Genomic DNA, 22,688 nt, shown 5'->3' on the forward strand with positions numbered 1-22,688 from the left:
ATAAACCAAAAAAAGAAGAAGATATGAACTCCAGGAAATAGAAGCACCAACACAGGATTCCAGTAAAGGGAATCCCCTGGACAATGGTGAAGGCAGATTTAGATCTGACATGCTTAAGAATGTCAGCTTTGCACCATGCTGAGCTTGTTAGAAGATGCTAGGAGAAACTTCTTTAGAAAAACTTATAATTCCTAATGATCTGATTTTATATTGGAAAGATGCAGACAGCTAGCCAAGAATTTGGGGCTGAATTAGTGATAAGTATGGAGACAACCGAGGAGAAGGCAATGGCAACCCACTCCAGTACTCTGCCTGGAAAATCCCATAGACGGAGGAGCCTGGTAGGCTTCAGTCCATGGGGTCGCTAAGAGTCGGACACGACTGAGTGACTTCACTTTCACTTTTCACTTTCATGCATTGGAGAAGGAAATGGCAACCCACTCCAGTGTTCTTGCCTGGAGAATCCCAGGGACGGGGGAGCCTGGTGGGCTGCCGTCTATGGGGTCTCACAGAGTCGGACACGACTGAAGCGACTTAGCAGTAGCAAGTGTATTTTCACACATTTCAAACAAATCAATAGTAATAAACCAAACTGAAGGGAGGCCTTGCTGTTTCATCTGCTCTTTTTCTGTAATTAAGTGGTTTCACATTTTGAGCACAGACTCAAAATGTAAAAGAATAAAATAATTAAAATCTAAAAAAAAAAAAGGTTTGTTGCGCTTTTGAGGAATATGAAATATAAATAGATTTGAATCACAGATTCAAGTCTCATCTTGTGCAGATCTGATCTTAGGCATTATTTGGAGAATACTGATGTTATCTAGAAACCTGTGCTACTGTGGTGGACATCCTTGTTGAAAGATGCTTTCTTAAAGGTACCAAGTTGTTTGATTGAGGTGGTCTCTAGATGACTGTGCTCTAAATATCAGTTAGTGTTTTTTCATTGTTTTACTTTTATAATATAGACTAATGAAAGAACACTTCAATAAATGAGAAAGATTAAAGTACTATATGTAATTGGATTCTTGTAACAAAATTATTTGAGAACATTTACGAAGTACAAATTATTGTAAAGTATGAAGAATTTCTTTGGTTTACAGTGAAACATGATAAAGGTTTTAGAGTAATTTATAAACTGTTTGACAACTCTGGAATTCAGAATGCAGTAAGTAATACCAGGTCATAGGCAAAAATCTGTTTCATAGTAGACATCTTTTTTTTTGGTCAACTCTGATATGTCCATTTCTTAGAGTTTCTTTGTAACTTCATGAAGTTAAAAAAAAACATTGTATTATCCCTGGAAAAGATTTATCTAGTCTTAATCCATTGTGCCAGAAGATCAGGTAATGTTCATAATATCATCTTATGTTTCTATTTTCTAGCCTTCTGATATCCCCACCTCCCCCCCCCCCGGTTTTTATGTAGCCATGGTTAAATGCCAAGTAGTAGTTGTGTTATAGTCCTTCTGGGATGGGGAGAAATATTTTTTGTTTCTGTAACATCTTGTAGAATATGACTCTTTCCTTTTGTGACCTCAAACTAGTAGTTCATTCTAAATCTCTGTCTTTCTCTCCCTATATATGTCATCTTTTATCTTTTTATCTACCTGGAATAGTACCTATCACTTAGGCATCCAATGTGTATATTTACACACACACTCAGATTTTATTTTAGTCAGAATTTTACCATTTTATTTGTAATAGTGGACTTAAATTGAATTTTACATCTCTGATAAAGGAGTAACACCAATTTTGCTTTTAAAATTCAAGCAGCATACTTAATATAGTAAGGGAAAGATTTCTACCTGCAATTCTCTTTAATGAACTTTTAGAAATAATACATATTCTGTACCATGTTCTAGTAAAGGAAGTATACTAAGATAATATAAGAAGCTGCTGCTGCTGCTAAGTCACTTCAGTCGTGTCCGACTCTGTGTGACCCCATAGATGGCAGCCCACCAGGCTCTCCCATCCCTGGGATTCTCCAGGCAAGAACACTGGAGTGGGTTGCCATTTCCTTCTCCAGTGCGTGAAAGTGAAGTCACTCAGTCCTGTCCGACCCTCAGCGACCCCATGGACTGCACCCTACCAGGCTCCTCCATCCATGGGATTTTCCAGGCAAGAGTACTGGAGTGGGGTGCCATTGCAAATAATGTAAATAAAGGTTTTACTGTATATATTGCTAGTCCATTCATAGGTGGTTCTTCTCCAGGGAATCTTCCTGACCCAGGGATGGAACCTCAGTCTCCTGCATTGCAGGCAAATTGATTACCATCTGAGCCACTAGGAAAGCTCCATAGGTGATTAAATATGTTACATTGTTCTTCTTCCAAAACTCACTCTTACTCTATCCTCATATTAATTGAAAAGTCTCAGGAAATGTTCATCTTAGCTGTTTTGACTCCTGATCTTCCTACCCTGTGCATTCTATACTGTAATTGTTATTTGATTATGTGCCCTCACTAGATTGCTTTTTAGATGACAGGGATCATGTTTATCTTTTTATCTACCTAGAATGGAGCCTATTACTTTGGCAGATAATAACTGAATGAATGAATGCCCATTTTCTATAATGAATTTGAGACTGGAACTACAATTAATCACCTGAGGAAGCAGAATTTTAAATTGTGCTTGAAAGTGAAGTAGCTCAGTCGTGTCCCACTCTTTCTGACCCCGTGGACTGTAGCCTACCAGGCTCCTTCCTCCATGGGATTCTCCAGGCAAGAATACTGGAGTGGGTTGCCATTTCCTTCTCCAGGGGATCTTCCCGACCCAGGGATCAAACTGGGGTCTCCCGCATTGCAGGCAGACGCTTTAACCTCTGAGCCACCAGGGAAGCAGAATTTTAAATTGTGCTTAGATACTGTCTAAGGCAGTCTCAGCTAATGGCCTGAAAAGCATCTCAGTTTTGATCATGACTGTCTTTATGAAGTCTTTTTTGGGTATTTGATTAATGGTGCTTACAATGTTGCTGTTACATTCTTAGAATATTGTGTCTACCTTTTACTGTCAGCAGGTGTGGGAGCACGCCAGTTAACTTAATCACAACCACCATCAAAGCCAATGTGTAATTTTCTTGTAAGCTGCTTTCAGTGGTTCAGCTGTGATAAAATATAGTCTTTGTTTCTTGAGTGTAATGCATAATTAATTTTTATGATGTCATTATGTTTACAGTGGAAAAGAAGAAGGAAACAATAACAGAGTCAGCTGGTCGACAACAAAAAAAGAAAATTGGTAAGATGAGTTATTGGTATATACAATATTAAGGTTTTCTTGGAAAAATAAATTCTTAGATAATGAAAATATAAGAAATTTTTTTTTGTTTTTTCAAAAAATGTTTGGCTGTGCTGGTTCTTTGTTGCTGCACAGGCTTCTTTCTAGCTGCAGCAAGCAGGCACAGGGGCTCCTCTCGAGTTGCAGTGTGTGGGCCTCTCGTGGTGGTGGTTTCTCTTGTGAAGCACAGGCTCTAGGGCATGTGGGCTTTTTTTTTTTTAATAAAGTTTTCAATAGTGATAACTCATGTTTGTATAGTTTTACAGTCACGAGAGCACTTGCATACGTTATCTTGCATGCATGTGTGCTAAGTCACGTCAGTCATGTCCAACTCTGTACCACCCTGTGGACTGCAGCCTGCCAGCCTCCTCTGTCCAAGGGATTCTCCAAGCAAGAATACTGGAGTGGGTTGCCATGCCCTCCTTCAGGGAATGACCCAGGAATCGAATCTGTGTCTCATGACTAACCTGCATTGGCAGTCAGGTTCTTTACTGCTAGTGCCACCTGGGAAGCCTTGTACATTATCTTACTTGATTCTTTCTACCATATTGTAGGACAAGTTCAAGCACTTCCTTATTTTTGCTCTTAGCTTTGAAATTTCAATTTAGTAAAATGATGTTGACAATCATGGCTTTTGAACTTGGCTGAAGGTTCTTGGCATAGTTTGTAAAAGTGTTTTGTTTTTCTTATCTGAGATGATTATTTTCAGTTAAGTCTGAGTTACATGTGTTTATTGTTGCCATGACTTCCTTACTGAGAATTGACTGGTGATGGAAACCCACCAACACGTAGGAAATTTTCTGCTGAATAATTTTACCTACTCTGCAAAATAATTGTTTTTGGCTTTTCAGTGTAATTTGAATTTAATTACAGAATGTAATTCTGTTCCAAAAAGACAATTTATAAATGGCTATATATAATTTGTATTTGTACTTTATGACGCTTCCTGATTCTAAAATCAGGAAAAAATTGTTGTGAAATTGTGTATTTGGATCAAAAACTATGTCTCTATACCTGGATCATTGCTGTTAAATCCTGGAAGATTACTCTACCAGGCTTGACTATACCAGTGTCCTTTACTAGTTATTGTTGTTGTTTAATCACTAAGTTGAGTCTGATTCTGCAACCCCATAGACTGTAGCCTGCTAGGCTTTTCTGTCCATGGGATTTCCCAGGTAAGAATACTGGAGTGGGTTGCCAGTTCCTTCTCCAGGATCTTCCCGACCCAGAGATCGAACCTGCATTGGGAGACAGATTCTTTACCACTGAGCCACCAGGGAAGCCCAGTTTCCTGTTCTGGTTAAAGCTTCTCAACTTAGTGTAGGGATATTAGATGTGTTCTTAATGGCCTGATCATTCAGTTCCATGGCAAAATGCTATTGTACATATACTCTGTATGGGTATACCAGTGTACTACTCTGTATACCCAATCACTCTGGTAGGCGTTGAAGCACCAAAGTAGAAAAATAATTCTGTCTTTTAAGAGATCTAAAGAGGGAAAACAAACCAATGCAGTATAATACATATTTTTTAGAGATACATTCTGAGTGTCATAAAAGTAAAGAGAAAGGATATTCAAACCAATCTAGGGGATCAAGTTTTCTTGGAGATAATGCTTTAAGTTGAATCTCAAAGCTTTAGTGTGTATTAACTAAGTAAAAATATAAATAAATAAAATACTGGTCAGTTGGCCCATCTGCAAAACCCTGAAGTAAGCCTTTACATATTTTTTAACTCTTTTGACAATGGTATGTGGTAGTGAACAGTGTTACTTCATTTTTAGTGATGAGAAAATTGAGGTTAAGTAACTTGCTCTTGGTCAATCAGTGGTATGGTGCAATTAAGTCAGTGGTAGAGAAGGGATTTGAACCTGTACATTCATAATTTTAGAATCCACATTTTTAAGTCTTGTATATTCTTGGCAGGATACGCATATGCAAAAGCATAGAGCAGTCAAATAGCAAGGTATATACCTGGAACTATAAATAGTGTACTATAACAAATAAAAAAAGGTATGTGTAACATACAAGCAGACAAGCCTAGAGAAATGAGTAGTGCCTAGTCCATAAAGGTCCTTATAAATTAAACTCAGGTAAGGAGGTTAACATATGTAGAAAGGAAATTAGACAGGTGTGAAATTAGATTTTAAGGAAGACAAATCTGGCAATATTTGGAGGATAAACCAGAGAGGGGATCATTCTGGAGGTAGGAAAGTTATGAGATTTTTCAGGTATCCTTGGCATACAAATGGCATAGCAAGAACCTGAACAGTGGTACTGGGACTGGAGTAGGTGGTACATATTCAAAGAATTTAGGCAAGTAGATGTAACACAACTTGATGACCTTTTAGATGTAAGGTATGTAGAGAAAAATGAGTCTAGGAAGAAGCCTGGATTTCTGATTAGAACAAGAAATATTGGAAGAGTAGCAGATTGGGATAAGGAAGAAGAGAGGATGATTTCAGTTTTGAACATGTTGGATTTGTTGTGCCTGTGTGACAATAGGGTGGAAATATTTGGTACACCATTGGATGTATGGTTTGGAGCTGGCAGAGAGGTAAAGGCTACAAATAGAGTTTCTTTCTTTATTACTTTTGAAAGTTTATTTAGTTTTTGTCTGTGCTGGGTCTTCATTGCTATTCAAGGGCTTTCTCTAGTTGCGGCGAACATGGGCTACTCTTCATTGCAGTGCGCAGGCTTCTCATTGAGGTGACTTCTCTTACTGCAGAGCACAGGCTCTAGGCACACAGACTTCAGGGGTTGCAGTGCACAGGCTCAGTGATTGTGGCTCGAAGGGCTCTAGAGTGTAGGCTCAGTAGTTGTGGTGCATGCTCTGTGACATATGGGGTTTTCCTGGACCAGGAATTGAACCTCGAACCCTTGTCCCCCACATTGGCTGGCAGATTCTGAACCACTAGATCACCAGGGATATTATCGTTCAGTCACTAAATCGTGTCTGACTCTTTGTGACCCTGTGGACTGCAGCATGCCATGCTTCCCTGTCCTTCAGTATCTCCTGGAGTTTGCTCGAACTCTTGTCCATTCAGTCTGTGATGCCATCCAACCATCTCATCCTTTGGCGGGGAAGCACCTACAAATAGAGTTTAACATCATATGATTATAAACTATAGTAGTTTGATCCCTGGGTTAGGAAGATACCCTCGAGGAGGGAATGGCTACCCACTCCAGTATTCTTGTCTGGAGAATCCTGTGGTCAAAGGAGCCTGGTGGGTTACAGTCCATAGGGTCGCAGAGAGTTGGACATGACTGAAGCGAGTTAGTATGCGTCACACACACACATAGTGATGAGGGGACTATAAAGAGGGATATTGCTGCTTTGAAAGAAGGGAGTTTTTAGTAAAAGGGGAAAGGTCAGCACATTCAGTGTTTCAGAAAATCAAAATGTCATTGATATCACTTAGGTGATGCTCTTCGATTGTGGTCTTAGGTAGAGCCATTAATTTGAAACTGAGGTGTCTGAAGACTATATTTTTCATTCTTAATTTCAGGAGCAGATATTTTGGTTATTTTATGTTTCCCTCTCATAGCAGATAAACTACTTTTGATATATTTTATTTAGCTCTTTGGCTATAGTAAGCTATCTCAAGTAATAAGGAATTTAAGGGTATAAGTGATCAAGAACTCAGGAAAAGCTGAACTAACTGGTTACAGGAAGGCAAGAACTGTGTTAAAGCAATTCCTGCAGACAGAGCAAGCCCTGGGATAAGCCAGACATTGGGCTCACTATACGTTTATAGTACCTTTCCCTCTTCTGGTATGCAGTGCTTCCTAGGATTTAATTTTTGCGTGCACCTAACTTTGGCTTGTATCCTGCAGTTCTTTCTATATAGTATTGCTCGTACATGGTCTCTAGGCCACCCATATCAGTTTTGCTTGAGATACTTGTTAAAATGAAGGGTTCTGAGTCTTTGTCGTTGTTCAGTTGCTCAGTTGTGTCCAACTCTTTGTACTCCATGGACTGCAGCACACCAGGCCTCCCTGTCCTTCACCATCTCCCAGAGCTTGCTCAAACTCATGTCCATTGAGTCCATGATACCATCCAACCATGTACTCCTCTGTTGTCCCCTTCTCCTGCCTTCAATCTTTCCCAGAATCAGGGTCTTTTCCAATGAGTTGGCTCTTCACATCAGGTGAACAGAGTATTGAGTCTGAGTCTTACTCCTAGGTTTTACTGAATCAGGAGTTCTAATCCAGTGTCTAAGACTGTATTGTCCAATTATGCACCCTCTAGCTACCTTTGACGTTTAAATTTTAAATTAATTGAAATTAAATGAAGTTGAAATTTTAGGACCTCAATCACACTGGTCATATTTCATTGCTCAGTAGCTATATGTAGCTATATTGATAGCACAGATATAAGATACTTTTATAATTGTAGAAAGTTCTCGAGAATAGTATTGCTTAAGGAGTCAAGATTTTCCAAAGGAGGTGACATAAGAGCTGAGGCTTAAAAATTGAGTTATAGGCTAGCCAGGAAAGGATTTGATGGGATAGGATGAAATAGTCTAGGTAGAAGTAGGGTAGCCAATCATTCCAAATTGTTTCACCCAAGGAGTTTCTTGGGATGTGAGATTTTCAGAGCTAAAACTGGAACAATCTAGGAAAGCTGGGACACTTGGTCACCCAAGGTCAAAGGAACTTTATGCACAAAGATGCTGAATCAAGAGAAAATCATCATTTACAAAGGAACTTTGGTGATGTAAGAACATAAAAATTTATGGGAGTGGTCAGAAATGTGGCTTCAGAAGGAAACAAGAGCCAGATACAGGACTTGCAAGTGATATTGAAACATCATCTTGGGACTTCTCTGGTGGTCCAGTTCCTCTGGACTCTGCACTTCCACTGCAGGGGATAAGGGTTTGATCTCTGGTCAGGGAACTAAGATCCCACATGCTGCATGACACAGCCCCCCCCCAAAAAAGAGAAAGAAATAAACATGATCTTATAGGGATAAAAAGCCAGGGAAGGATTTTAAGCTGGCGAGTATCATGATCTTGTTCAGTTTGCCTTTTCGGTAGATCTGATATGCGTTTATGTGGAACGTGAATTTGAGGAGACAAGTGTGAAGACAGTGAGGTCTGTTAGGTTTGAAAGTAATATAGGTAAGAAATGTTGGAAACCCTAACTAAGGAAGTGATAGTAAGGAGGAGGGGAGGCGGTAGATTTCATAAGTATGAGGTATAATTAATAGAACTGGGTGTTTGATTGAAGGTAGAGTAGGAAGTCAAGGATGTGCAGGTTTCTAGCACAGATGCTTTTCTATACCTTCCTTTTCATGTCTCAATGGCAGTCCTTTTCCACTTCTACTTGTTCTTTGCGTGTTTAACTTCTAGTCATCTCTTACCCCAGTCCTCAAACCCCCAGTTTTAAAATGTCTTATTATATTGTAAGAGAGCTGCTCAATAGAAAAGGAGCTCTAGCCCTTGAGATACACCTTAGCTCCATCCCATTTTGTTCATTTTCTTCCATATATCTTCACCTTCAACTCTTTCCTGCTTGTATCCTTTCCTCCATGGAGAACAAACTAGGTAGGAACTGTTTAAGACAAAGAGTCATGTATTCATCTCACCCATGTGTTGTTTGAAAACTGTGGTCCAGTCTGCAGTCCCTGTAGGCCTGTTTTTCTTCCTTCCTTTCTTTCACCTGCCTGAACCTGCCAGCCCTCATACCACTTTAATATATTCCAATTGTATGTTTTTGTATTTTAGAGGGTTTTTTAATATTTTTATTTCATAATATTCTTGTGAGGGTATGAATTGGTGTGTGTTTTGATCATTCATTTACCCCTAGTACCCAGAAAAGTGCTTGGCATGTAGTAGGTAATCAGTAAGTATTTGTTGAGTGAATTAATCCTGGTGATAAAAATACATGATCAAAGAAAGCAGTAGCATGGTATATATAGAGATCATTGGATTAGAGGTTGGGAAACTTGGATTCTAGTCCTGGCTTTGCCATAAAATGCCTGTATGGGCTCTGAGAAGTCACTTCTCCTTTGCTGGACCTCAGTTTCTTCATCAGCACAGCAATAAAGTCCAATATGTTGATGGAAAACTCAGCAGTGGCCACAGGACTAGAAAAAGTCAGTTTTCATTCCAGTCCCAAAGAAGGGCAGTACTAAAGAATGTTCAAGCTACCGTGCAATTGCTCTCATTTCACATGCTAGGCAGATAATGCTCACAATCCTTCAAGCTAGGCTTCAGCAGTACATGAACCGAGAACCTCTAGATGTACAAGCTGGATTTAGAAAAGGCAGAGGAACCAACGATCATATTGCCAACATCTGTTAGGTCATAGAAAAAGCAAGAGAATTCCAGAAAAACATCTACTTCTGCTTCATTGACTACATTAAAGACTTTTACTTTGTGGATCACAACAAACAGTGGAAAATTCTTCAAGAGACAGGAATACCAGACCACCATACCTGTCTCTTGAGAAACCTATATTCAGGACAAGAAGCAATAGTTAGAACTGGACATAGAACAACAGACTGGTTCAAAAGTGGGAAAGGAGCACCTCAAGACCGTATATTGTCACACTGCTTATTTAACTTATATGCAGAGTACATCATGTGAAATGCCAGGCTAGATGACTCACAAGCTGGAATCAAAGATTGCTGGGAGAGATATCAACGACTTCAGATATGCAGATGATACTACCCAAATGGCAGGAAACAAAGAGGAACTAAAGAGCCTCTTGATGAAGGTGAAAGAGGGGAGTGAAAAAGCAGGATTAAAACTCAATATTCAGAAAACTAAGATCATGGCATCTGGTCCCATCACTTTATGACAAATTGATGGGGAAACAATAGAAAGAGTGAAAGATTTTCTTTTCTTGGGCTCCAAAATCACTGCAGATGGTGACTGCAGCCATGAAATTAAAAAAACACTTGCTTCTTGGAAGGAAAACTATGACAAACCTAGGAAATATATTGAAAAGCAGAGACATCACTTTGCCGACAGACGTCCGTATAGTCAAAGCTATGGTTTTTCCAGTGGTCATGCTTGGATATGAGAGTTGGACCATAAAGAAGGCTGAGAGTCGAAGCTTTAATGCTTTTGGATTGTGGTGGTTCTCGAGAGAAGACTCTTAAGAATCCCTTGGACAGCAAGGAGATCAAACCAGTCAATCCTAAGAGATATCAGCCCTGAACATTCATTAGAAAGACTGATGCTTAAGCAGAATCTCCAGTAGTTTGGCCACCTGATTCGAAGAGCTGACTCATTGGACAAGACCCTGATGTTGGGAAAGATTGAGGGCAAGAGGAGGAGGGGACGACAGAAAGATGAGATGCTTGGATGACATCACTAACTCAATGAACATAAATTTGAGCAAACTCCAGGTGGTAATGGAGGACAGGGAAACCTGGTGTGCTGCAGTTCTGGGGTTGCAAAAAATGGTACACATCTTAGCAACTGAACAACAACAATGTTCATGGGATACAGTAGATAAGAGCATTAATGTGTAGCTGAAACTTCTTTAGCAGTTTAGATTTGGTGTATATAACAATTTTCTTGAAATATATGTCAAATTTCCTAGCTTTCCAAGTGACTTAAATATGAAAGTATGCTTATTTTTAGCTTCATTTGACTGTAAGATGAAACAAGCTGAACCTAACTTTATCTTAATTGGCTTTTAATTTTTAGATGCTATGCTCTCTTAAACTGAAAAAGTGGGAAAGAAACTTGAGATGGGTAATTAATATTTGAAATCTAAGTATAGTCATTATGATTATACCTCCCATTGATGTAATAATAATATTATATCTCAATGTACAGAGTTGAAACACTTAATACCAGAGGTAATTTTAAAAATTAAACTTTAAAGATTTTTATTTATTTAAATTGAACTATTTTAGTGCTCTCCTGCACTTGAATTTTCTGTTAGTACAAAGTATATGGTATTCCAAGTATTCAGCTTATCTTATTAAGTGATAACTGAGACAGAAACATTGTTGTAGTCACCAGTCAGTGACAGTTTAACATCTGCTTCCTGCTCAGCGCTGTGTATATTAACCAGTTCATTAATTCCTTGCAGAGCGGCAAGAAGAGAAACTGAAGAATAACAACAGAGATCTGTCAATGGTAAGAGTCCTAAATATAACTTCATGATAAACCGCATGTTTTTCAGCAAAAGACCATGATTTGCATCAAGTACATTGCACTTACCTTTTCAGAAATTTATAGTTATGCATGCTATAAATAATATAATGGGTGTTCCTAGACCAAATAGAAGTGAAAATGTGCTACAGGGCTGAAGCTTCATGTTGGTAATATGAATAGCTTCTTTTTTAAGGGTATCTTGAGGTCATTTTCACGCAGTTTTGTTTTGTTTTTTTTTTTTTTTAGCTTCTCCCTTATGTTTTCAAATGAAGTCATTTATTTTCTTTTTCTTCCTTATGTTATTACTGAATCTTTGGCTTTTGGTGACCTGGTAATCCTATTATAAGAGTTGGAACATCATAGATGGCCTTTATTCTTTAAGAGGCCTTTTGTTCTGAAGGTCAGGCATATCATAAAGTGTAAGGAAAAGTGATTTTATTAGCAATTTACTCATTATTTATAAAGAGTAGAGTTTGTTCAAGCATGTCTTTAGGTATGCGAATATATGCATAGGTAGGCATAGGTAGGCAAATTATATGGCTTGACTAATTTTTCTGCCTAATTTCTGTATATTCATCACAAGACACCTAAACTGTGCAACAGTTACCGTTTGCTTACCGAGAGACCTTTGCTATATTATTTTATCTTCTGTTTCTTAAAACTCTTTTTTTTTTTTTTTAATATTTATTTATTTATTCGTTTATTTGGCTGTCAGGTCTTAGTTTGCATCACATGGGATCTTTCATCGCAATTCACAGACTCTCTAGTTGCATACAGGCTTAGTTGCTCCATGGCATGTGGGTATCTTAATTCCCCACCCAGGGATTGAACTTGCATCCCCTGCACTGCAAGGTGGATTTTTAACTACTGGACCACCAGAGCAGTGCCTTGAAATTCTTTTTAAGAAAGTTTATAGTTTAGAAGTATATTTTTTTGAAAATAGCTTTTCTGTTGTCATAGTTACTCCACGTTCAAGAGACCAAATTTGAAAACTGCAGAAAGAAGAGAGAAAACTTTCTGATAAACTGTTAGTCATGTCTTTATGATCTTTTGTTTATTTATACTTTTATTGCACATGTAATTAAGAAAGTAGCTAGCCTCAAGAAACAAAATACCTTATATACTTGAACATGTAATCGTTTTTTCACTTGATTGAGAGGTAGAGGTTGGTAGTCCCAGCTGGTGTGGCAGCACAGTAGTGTCACTAAAGACTCCAGTTAGTCTTCCTTAGCTTATGGTTGTTTGGTTGGTTGATGTTGCTTTACTGTCAGGAATTACATTTTTCATTCCGGACAAGAAGTATGGGCAGAAGGCCTAAAGGGATGCTAACCAAGTTAGCCCTTTTTAAAGTTCTGGTTAGTCCTTGGACTTGTCACCTGTTGGCCAGAATTAGGTCATGTGGCCACTCCAGTACGCTTCATCAGAAGGTGACAAGGAGAAGGGGCCTTGGAGGTGGAGGGTGGGTTAGACAACAGACAGTTTTTTGCCAAGGAGCACCTTTTAAAAATGATATGACATCAAAATTTGGGGGGATATGCTTTAGTAGTGTTTTCCTTTAGTGTGAAGTGACAATTTGTTGATCTCCTTACAGGTTCGAATGAAATCCATGTTTGCAATTGGCTTTTGTTTTACTGCCTTAATGGGAATGTTTAATTCCATGTGAGTATCCTTTTCTATGGCTTTATCTAACTTGCTCTGTGTCGACAATTAACTTTTTTGTAATATTTTGATATTTCATATTTACAGAAAAGTTATAGGACTAGTATGTCCATTAACCAGGTTCACAATTGTTAACATTTTTCCTCATTTGCTTTCTTTTTTTCTTTCTCTAGATCATAAATATTTGTGCTCATTCATATATTATTTGTATATTTTTCTGAATCTTTCAGAAGTTTGATGTGGATTTCATACCCCTTTATTCATAACTACTAAAAGTATGTGTTACCTAAGAACATGGACATTCTCTTGTCCTCAATCCAGTTGTCAAAATTCAGGCAAATTTAATTTTGTTAGAATACAGTTATATGGTAACTTTTTCACCCTCTTGATTTTGAGGATATCTTCTTATGTATAAAGTGAAGACTAAGCTATTATGAGGCCTCTAAAAAGAGTTTAGTACGTCCCTTGGGTTTTTAAGTTCCTTACTAGCAAACTGCTTCCAAATGAAGGTAGTCAGTCATTCAGAGATATTTTGACTTTTAAAATAATCTTTACAACTGTAATCTTGTTTAACGATAAGGTAAGTTACTGTTTTCTAAACTAACATATAGCAGGCCTGAATGATTATGGGACTGATTTTGACAGAAGCTGGGAAAATAGCCAAAGATGACAAGCAGTCATTTATTACCTTTGAAAGCTCACCGGGGCTATCCCACACGTACTAGGATTGTCCTCTTACTCTTGCTTCTCTTCCCCCACTCCCTGCTTCATTTCTGTATCTCCCTTCCCTTGTACTCATCCCCCCAACGCTAGTCTGTTCTCTTCACACCTGTTAAGTACCTACTTTGTGCCAGGAATTGTGCTAGGTATCAGAATATAACAAATAAGATGTGTTTCCTGCCCTCAATAGTATCAAAATTTTATGGAAAGGAAAGACCGATAAATCAATACATTAATGGATGTTACCAGACGTGTGTATGTGAAGTATAGTAGGGGGAAAAGGGGGACTGGTTAGGTGAGAGACGAAAGGAAATGTCCAAAATTATTTCAATACAAAATTTCCACTTAACTAGTGATTTTGAAAAGGATCTTTGGAAGATTAAATAACTTGCCCATAGTTATGAAGTCTCATAATTTCTAACTTATGAGAAAGTTAGAAAGTCTCAGAGTTTCTAACTTAATAGAAATTAGAAGTCTCATAATTTCTAACTTATAGAAATATAAATCTCATAATTACAGAAGTCTCATAATTTCTAATTTATAACTCTAATCTCAGTATTCTTTTTCACTGCTATGCTTTCTCTTCTTTCTTGGATATATTTCACCATGGATTACCAGTCAAACCAAACACTGTAAGATTTTATAGTAAACTAGCAAGCTTAAAGTTATGACCAACCTAGACAGCATGTTAAAAAACAGAGACATTACTTTACCAACAAAGGTCTGTCTAGTCAAGGCTATGGTTTTTCCAGTGGTCATGTGTGGATGTGAGAGTTGGACTATAAAGAAGGCTGAGCACAGAAGAATTGATGCTTTTGAACTGTGGTGTTGGAGAAGACTCTTGAGAGTCCCTTGGACTGCAAGGAGATCCAACCAGTCCATCCTAAAGGAGATGAGTCCTGGATGTTCATTGGAAGGACTGATGTCGAAGCTGAAACTTCAGTACTTTGGCCACCTGATGCGAAGAGCTGACTCACTTGCAAAGACCCTGATGCTGGGAAAGATTGAAGGTGGGAGGAGAAGGGGACGACAGAGGATGAGATGGTTGGATGGCATCACCGACTCAATGGACATGGGTTTGGTTGGACTCTGGGAGTTGGTGATGGACAGGGAGGCCTGGCGTTCTGTGGTTCATGGGGTCGCAAAGAGTCAGACACGACACTGAGCGACTGAACTGAACTGAACTGAGGAAGCTTAACTAGTAAGTTAACTAGTAAACTGTGTGGATCACAACAAACTGGAAAATTCTTAAAGAGATAGGAATATCAGACCATCTTACCTGACTCCTGAGAAGCCTGTATGCAGGTCAAGAAGCAACAGTTAGAACCAGACATCGAACAATGGACTGGTTCAAAATTGGGAAAGGAGTACATCAAGGCTGTATATTGTCACCCTGCTTATTTAACTTATATGCAGAGTACATCATGCAAAATGCTGGATGATTCACAAGCTAGAATCAAGATTGCTGGGAGAAATATCAATAACTTCAGATATGCAGATGAAACCACCCTTACGACAGAAAGTAGGAACTAAAGAGCCTCTTGATGAAGGTAAAAGGGGAGAGTGAAAAAGCTGACTTAGAAGTCAACATTCAGAAAGCTAATATCATGGCATCTGGTCTCATCACTTCATGGCAAATAGATGGGGAAACAATGGAAACAGTGACAGCTTTTATTTTCTTGGGCTCCAAAATTACTTCAGATAGTGAATACAGACATGAAATTAAAAGATGCTTCCTCTTAGGAAGAAAAGACAAACCTCGACAATATATTAAAACTCAGAAACATTACTTTGCCAATAAAGTTCTATATAGTCAAAGCTATGGTTTTTCCAGTGGTCATGTATGGATGTGGGAGTTGAACCATAAAGGTGGCTGAGTGCAAGAAGAATTGATAGTTTTGAAATGTGGTGTTGGAGAAGACTTGAGAATGAGTCCCTTGTACTTCAAGGAGATCAAACCAGTCAATCCTAAAAGAAATCAGTACTGAATATTCTTTGGAATCACATGAATATAATGCTATATTATAATCATGTGATTCCCTTTCTTAACGTTATTTGTGAACATATTGTGGTGTGAAAGGCTGATCTATGGAAGGGACATCTGCTTCAAATATATATATATATATATATATATATATATATATATATATATATTTAATATTTATGTGTTTGGCTGTGTTGGGTCTTAGTTGCAGCGTATGGGATCTTCACTGTGTCGTGTGGGATGTTCTGTTACAGCACATGGACTCTCTAGTTGTGGCACACATGGGCTCAGCATTTGGGATGCACAGACTTAGTTGCCCTTTGGCATATGGGATCTTAGTTCTCCCCACCAGGGATTGAACCCATGTGCCCTGCATTTCACAGGGGATTCTTTTTTTGTTTGTTTCTTTGTTTTGAAATTTTTACAATGTTGTATTGGTTTCTAACATACAACAATGAGTGAACTGAAGTCGCTTAGTCATATCTGACTCTTTGCGACCCCATGGACTGTAGCCTACCAGGCTCCTCCGTCTATGAGATTTTCCAGGCAAGAATACTGGAGTGAGTTGCCATTTCCTTCTCCAGGAGATCTTCCCAACCCAGGGATTGAACCCTGGTCTCCCGCATTTGAGAGAATGCGGGACAATGATGAGAATCAGCCATAATTAGACACATATTGCCTTCCTCTTAAGCCTCCCTACCCTCCCCCAGTCCCAGCCCTCTACGTCATCATAGAGCTCCAGGCTGGGCTTCCTGTGTTATACAGCAGCTTCTTACCAGCCATCCACTTTACACGTGATAGTGTATATATGTTGATGTTACTTGTCTCCATTCGTCTCACTCTCTCCCTCCTGCACTGTGTCCACAAGTCCATTGTCTGCATCTCTGTCTCCATTCCATCCCGGCAAAGAAGTTAATCAATACTATTGTTCTAGATTCCATGTATATCTGTTAATGTGTGATATTAGTTTTTCTCTTTCTGACTTCTATCACTCTGTGTAACAGACTCTTAGGTTCATCCATCTCACTAGAACTGACTCAAGTTCGTTCTTTTTTATGGCTGAGTAATATTCCATTGTATATATGTACCAAATCTTCTTTATACATTCATATATCAGTAGACATCTAGGTTATTTCTATGTCCTGGCAATAATATTGTAAATAGTGCTGCAGTAAACATTAGGGTACATGTGTCTTTTAGAATTGTGGTTTTCTCAGGGTATATGTCCGGTAGTGGGATTGCACGGTCATATGGTAGTTCTGTTTTTAGTTTTTTAAGGAACCTTGTACTGTTCTCCATAATGAGTGTATCAGTTTACATTCCCGCCAATAGTGCAGGAGGGTTCCCTTTTCTCCATGTCCTCTTCAGCATTTATTCTTTGTAGATTTTTTGATGATGGCCATTCTGCCTGGTGTGAGGTGATACCACATTGTAGTTTTGGTTTGTATATCTCAAATAGTTCCTGATATGGAGCATCCTTTCATGTGTTTATTGCCATGTGTTTGTCTTTTTTGGAGAAGTGTCTGTTTAGGTCTTCTGCCCACTTTTTGATTGGGCTATTTGTTTTCTTGATATTGAGCTGTATGAGCTGCTTATATATTCTGGAGATTAATCTTTGTCAGTTGCTTTATTTGCAGTTATTTTTGAGGGTTGTCTTTTAATCTTGTTTATTGTTTCCTTTACTGTGCAGAAGCTTTTAAGTTTCATTAGGTCCCACTTGTTTATTTTTATTTTTATTTCCATTACTAGGAGACGGATCAAAGGGGATCTTCCTGTGATTTATGTCAGAGTGTATTGCCTACATTTTCCTCTAAGAATTTTATAGTTTCTGGACTTACATTTAAGTTTTTAATCCATTTTGACTTTATTTATGTGTATGGTGTTAGGAAGTGTTCTAGTTTCATTCTTTTACATGTAGCTGTCCGTTTTTCCCTTATTGAAGAGGCTGTCTTTTATCCATTATATTTTCTTGCCTCTTTTGTCAAAGATAAGGTGCCCAGAGGTGCGTGGGTTTGTCTCTGGGCTTTCTGTCTTGTTCCATTGGTCTGTATATCCGTTTTTGTGCCAGTACCATACTGTCTAGATGACTATAGCTTTGTAGTAAAGTCTCAAGTCAGGAAAGTTGATTCCTCCAGCTCCATTTTTCATTCTCAAGATTTCTTTGACTATTCAAGATCTTTTGTGTTTCCATATATCAGCAGTGGCCACAGATTGGAAAAGGTCAGTTTTCATTCCAATCCCAAAGAAGAGCAGTGCCCAAGAATGTTACAACTGCTGCACGTTTGCACTCATTTCACCTGCTAGCAAGGTAATGCTCAGAATGCTTGAAGGATTTTGAAGGCTTCAACAGTACATAAACTGAGAACTTCCACATGTACAAGCTGGATTTAGAAAAGCCAGAGGAACCAGAGATCAAATTGCCAACATCCATTGGATCATAGAAAAAGCAAGAGAATTCCAGAAAAACATCTACTTCTGCTTCATTGACTACGTTAAAGACTTACTTTGTGGATCATGACAAACTGTGGAAAATTCTCAAAGAGATAGGAATACCAGACCACCTTACCTGCTTCCTGAGAAACCTATGTGCAGGACAAGAAGCAACAATTAGAACTGAACATGGAGCAACTGACTGGTTCCAAATTGGGAAAGGAGTATGTCAAGGCTGTATATTGTCACCCTGTTTATTTAACTTATATGCAGAGTACATCATGTGAAATGCCAGCTAGATAACTCACAAGCTGGAATCAAGATTGCTGGAAGAAATAGCAACAACCTGAGATATGCAGATGATGCTACCCAAATGGCAAAAAGCAAAGAGTAACTAACCAAAGAGCCCCTTGATGAAGGTGAAAGAAGAGAGTGAAAAGGCAGGGTTAAAACTCAGCATTCATAAAACTAAGATCACGGCATCCGGTCCTATCACTTCATGGCAAATAGATGGGGGAAAGTGGAAACAGTGAGAGACTTTATTTTCTTGGGCTCCAAAATCACTGTGGCTGGTGACTACAGCCATGAAATTAAAAAATGTTTTCTCCTTGGAAGTAAAGCTATAGTAAACCTAGACAGCATATTAGAAGGCAGAGACATCACTTTGCCAACAAAGGTCCATATAGTCAAAGCTATGGTTTGTCCAGTAGTCATGTACGGATGTGAGAGTTGGACTGTATAGAAGGCTGAACGTGGAAGAATTGATGCTTTTGAACTGTTGTGCTGGAGAAGACTCTTGAGACTCCCTTAGACATCAAGGAGATCAAACCACTCAATCCTAAAGTAAATCAACCCTGAACATTCGTTAGAAAGACTGATGCTGAAGCTCCAATAGTTTGGCCACCTGATGGGAAGAGCTGACTCAATGGAAAAGACCCCGATGCTGAGGAAGATTGAAGGCAGGAGGAGAAGGGGACGACAGAGGATGAGATGGTTGGATGGCATCACTGACTCGATGGACATGCGTTTGGGTGGACTCCAGGAGTTGGTGATGGACAGGGAGGCGTGGTGTGCTGTGGTTCATGGGGTTGCAAAGAGTCAGACATGACTGAGCGACTGAACTGAACTGAACTGATGCTCCAAACAATGAGAGTTTTACTTCTTTTCCTATCTGTATTCCTTTTATTTATTTTTCTTCTCTGATTGCCATGGTTAGGACTTCCAGAACTATGCTGACAAATAGTGATGAGAGAGGGCACCCTTTTTCCTGATCTTAGAAGAAATGCTTTCAGATTTACCATTGGGAATAATGTTTGCTGTATGGTTGTCATATATGGCCTTTATTATTTTGAGATAGAGTCCTTCTAGGCCTAATCTAAAGAGATTTTTTTTTTAATCATAAATGGGTGTTTAATTTTGTTGAAAGCTTTCTCTGCATCTGTTGAGATGATCGTATGGTTTTTATCTTTCAGTTTGTTAATGTGGTGTATCACATTGATTGATTTGCATATATTGAAGAATCCTTGCATACCTGGGGTAAACCCCACTTGATCCTGGTATATGATCCTTTTAATCTGTTGTTGGATTCTGTTTGCTAGAATTTTGTTGAAGATTTTTGCATCTATGTTCATATTGCCTGTTGTTTTCTTTTTTGGTGGTATCTTTGTCTTGTTTTAGTATCAGGGTGATGGTGGCCTCATAGAATGAATTTGGGAGTTTTCCTTCCTCTGCAGTTTTCCGGAAGAGTTTGAGCAAGATAGATGTTAGCTCTTCTCTAAATGTTTGGTAGAATTCACCTGTGAAGCCATTTGGCTCTGGGCTTTTGTTTGTTGGAAGATTTTTTATCACGGTTTCAATTTCAGTGCTTGTAATTGGTCATTTATGATTTCTGTTTCTTCTGAGTTCAGTTTTGGAAGGTTGTACTTTTCTAAGAACTTGTCCATTTCTTCCAGGTTGTCTGTTTTATTGGCATATAGTTCCTCTTAGTAGCCTCTTATGATCCTTTGTATTTCTGCATTGTCTGTTGTAACATCTTTTTCATTTCTAATTTTATTGACTTAAGTCTTCTCCCTTTTCTTCTTGATGAGTCTGGCTAGTGGCTTGTCCATTTTGTTTATTTTCTCAAAGTTATTTTAGTTTTATTGATCTTTGCTATTTTCTTCATTTTTTCCCATTTATCTCTGCTCTGATATTTATGATTTTTTTCCTTCTACTATCTTTGGGGGTTTTTTGTCCTTCTTTTTCTAGTTACTTTAGGTGTAAGATCAGGTTGTTGATTTGATATTTTTCTCCTTTCTTGAGGTAGGTTTGTATTACTATAAACTTCCCTCTTAAAACTGCTTTTGCTGCATCCTCTAGGTTGGTAAAGAATCCTCGTGTAATGCAGGAGACGCTGGTTTGATTCCTGGGTCAGGAAGATCCACTGGAGAAGGGATAGGCCACCCACTCCAGTATCGTTGGGCTTCCCTTGTGGCTCAACTGGTAAAAAATGTGCCTGCAATGTGAGAGATCTGGGTTCGATCCCTGGGTTGGGAAAATCCCCAGGAGAAGAGAAAGGCCACCGACTCCAGTATTCTAGCCTAGAGAATTCCGTGGACTGTATTGTCCATGGGATCAAAGAGTCAGACACAACTGAGCAACTTTCACTAGGTTTTGGATTGTCATATTTTCATTGTCATTTGTTTCTAGGTATTTTATAAATTTTCTTTTAGTGTCTTCAGTGACCTCTTGGTTATTTGAGAAGCGTGTTGTTTAGCCTCCTTGTATTTGTGGGTTTTTTACAGGTTTTTTTCCCTGTAATTGATATCTAGTCTCATAGCATTGTGGTCAGAAAAGATGCTTGATAGGATTTCAGTTTTCTTAAATTTACCAAGGCTTGATTTGTGACCCAAGCTGTGCTCTGTCCTGGAGAATGTTCTTTGTTCAGTTGAGAAAAAAAGTGGATTCTGCTGTTTTGGGATGAAGTGTCCTAAAGATATCAATTAGGGCCATCTGGTATAATGTGTACTTTAAGGCTTTTGTTATTAATTTTCTGTGTAGATGATCTGTCCTTTGGTGTAAGTGGGGTGTTAAAATCCCCAACTATTATTGTTTTACTCTCAATTTCCCCTTTTATGGTTGTTAGCATTTGCCTTTTGTATTAAGGTGCTCCTATATTATATGCATAAATATTTATAATTGTTGTATCTTCTTGGATTTATCACTTCAAAGTGGATTCTTAACCATTGGACCATCAGGGAAGTCCCTCCAATGTATTTTTCTCCTAATGTCATATTTTTCCTCCAAAATGGAATCTCTTAGTGCATTTTTTCTCTTATTATTGAATAGGTTCTTACTGGAAGAATTCCAATAGAGTATAATTGTGTAAAATATAAAGTAAAAATCACTCTGCCTTCGTGAAATGTCCTTTCAAGGCTTGTATTTTTTCAGTATATATACAAACATTTAGATATTTGTATGTATTAATTTTTATAACCCAAAATGGCTGTTTTGTAGTCTGCTATAGTTACCTGTGGTAATTGTTAATTTTTATTAATTTTTTAAAACGTGTATTTGTTTGGCCATGTCAGGCATCAGCTGTAGTATGTCGGACTCTCACTGCGTCACACGGACTCTCTCACTATGGTGCGCGGACTCTCTAGTTGTGGTGTGCAGGCTCCAGAGCACGTGGGCTCAGTAGTTGTGGGGCATGTGCTTAGTTGCTCTGTGGGATCTTAGCTCTCAACCAGGGATCTGAACACTCATCCCCTGCCTTGCACTGCAGATTCTTAACCAGTAGACCACCAGGGAAGTCCCCCTACGGTCGTCTTTCAAAATACAGTACATGTGAACTTTGCATATCATTTTTATTGCCTGTAAGTATTCCATTGAATGGATGTACCCTTACCTATATAATCTTCTATAAATCTTCACACAGAATTTTCACAGGTAGTATATACACCGGTATGCTTATACTTATTTTTTCCCCATGTGTATCCTACAAATATTGCTTGGGTAAAGTTTTGATAGAAATTTTCTCCAGAATGTTGCTTTTTGTTTGGCTGTGCTTTGTGGTGTTGGGGAATCTCAGTTCCCCAACCAGAAATTGAACCTGGACCCATGGCAGTGAAAGCATAGAGCCCTAACCACTGGACCACCAGGAAATTCCCCTAGAAAAGTTTTTATTAATTTATATTTTCAGATTACTGTCCTCTGGGCTTGTGAATCGTTCTTTCTGTATATATTTGTCATCACTAGAAATTATGTATCTGTTTAATATTTGTAAATCTAATAGTTGAAAAATAATATGTTTTTTTAATTTGCAATTTCTGGTGATGTTTAGCATCTTTTCATTTATTTATTATGCTTTTACTATTTCTAAATTTCTAGTTCATGTTCTTCCCCTTATTTTCTTTTTATAAGAAGTCTTTACATATTAAGACTCTTCTTTACATATTAAACTCTCCTTTTGGAGATACATGGAAAATATTTATTTTTATGTCACTTTTCTGTTGTATAAATAGTA

The 22,688-nt window shown here is 38.3% G+C and overlaps 1 protein-coding gene across 1 annotated transcript in view; it reads left to right on the forward strand.

The window, feature by feature from the left end:
* TMCO1 (transmembrane and coiled-coil domains 1) overlaps positions 1-22,688 on the forward strand; it is a 55,818-nt gene that overhangs the window by 6,123 nt on the left and 27,007 nt on the right. Inside the window, exons 3-5 of the mRNA XM_019986655.2 lie at positions 3,174-3,233; positions 11,327-11,373; positions 12,983-13,050. Of these exons, the coding sequence (XP_019842214.1) occupies positions 3,174-3,233; positions 11,327-11,373; positions 12,983-13,050 (175 nt within the window). The remainder of the gene's footprint in view (positions 1-3,173; positions 3,234-11,326; positions 11,374-12,982; positions 13,051-22,688) is intronic.

Source organism: Bos indicus, chromosome 3 (assembly GCF_029378745.1).
Source record: "Bos indicus isolate NIAB-ARS_2022 breed Sahiwal x Tharparkar chromosome 3, NIAB-ARS_B.indTharparkar_mat_pri_1.0, whole genome shotgun sequence".
NCBI lineage: Eukaryota > Metazoa > Chordata > Mammalia > Artiodactyla > Bovidae > Bos > Bos indicus.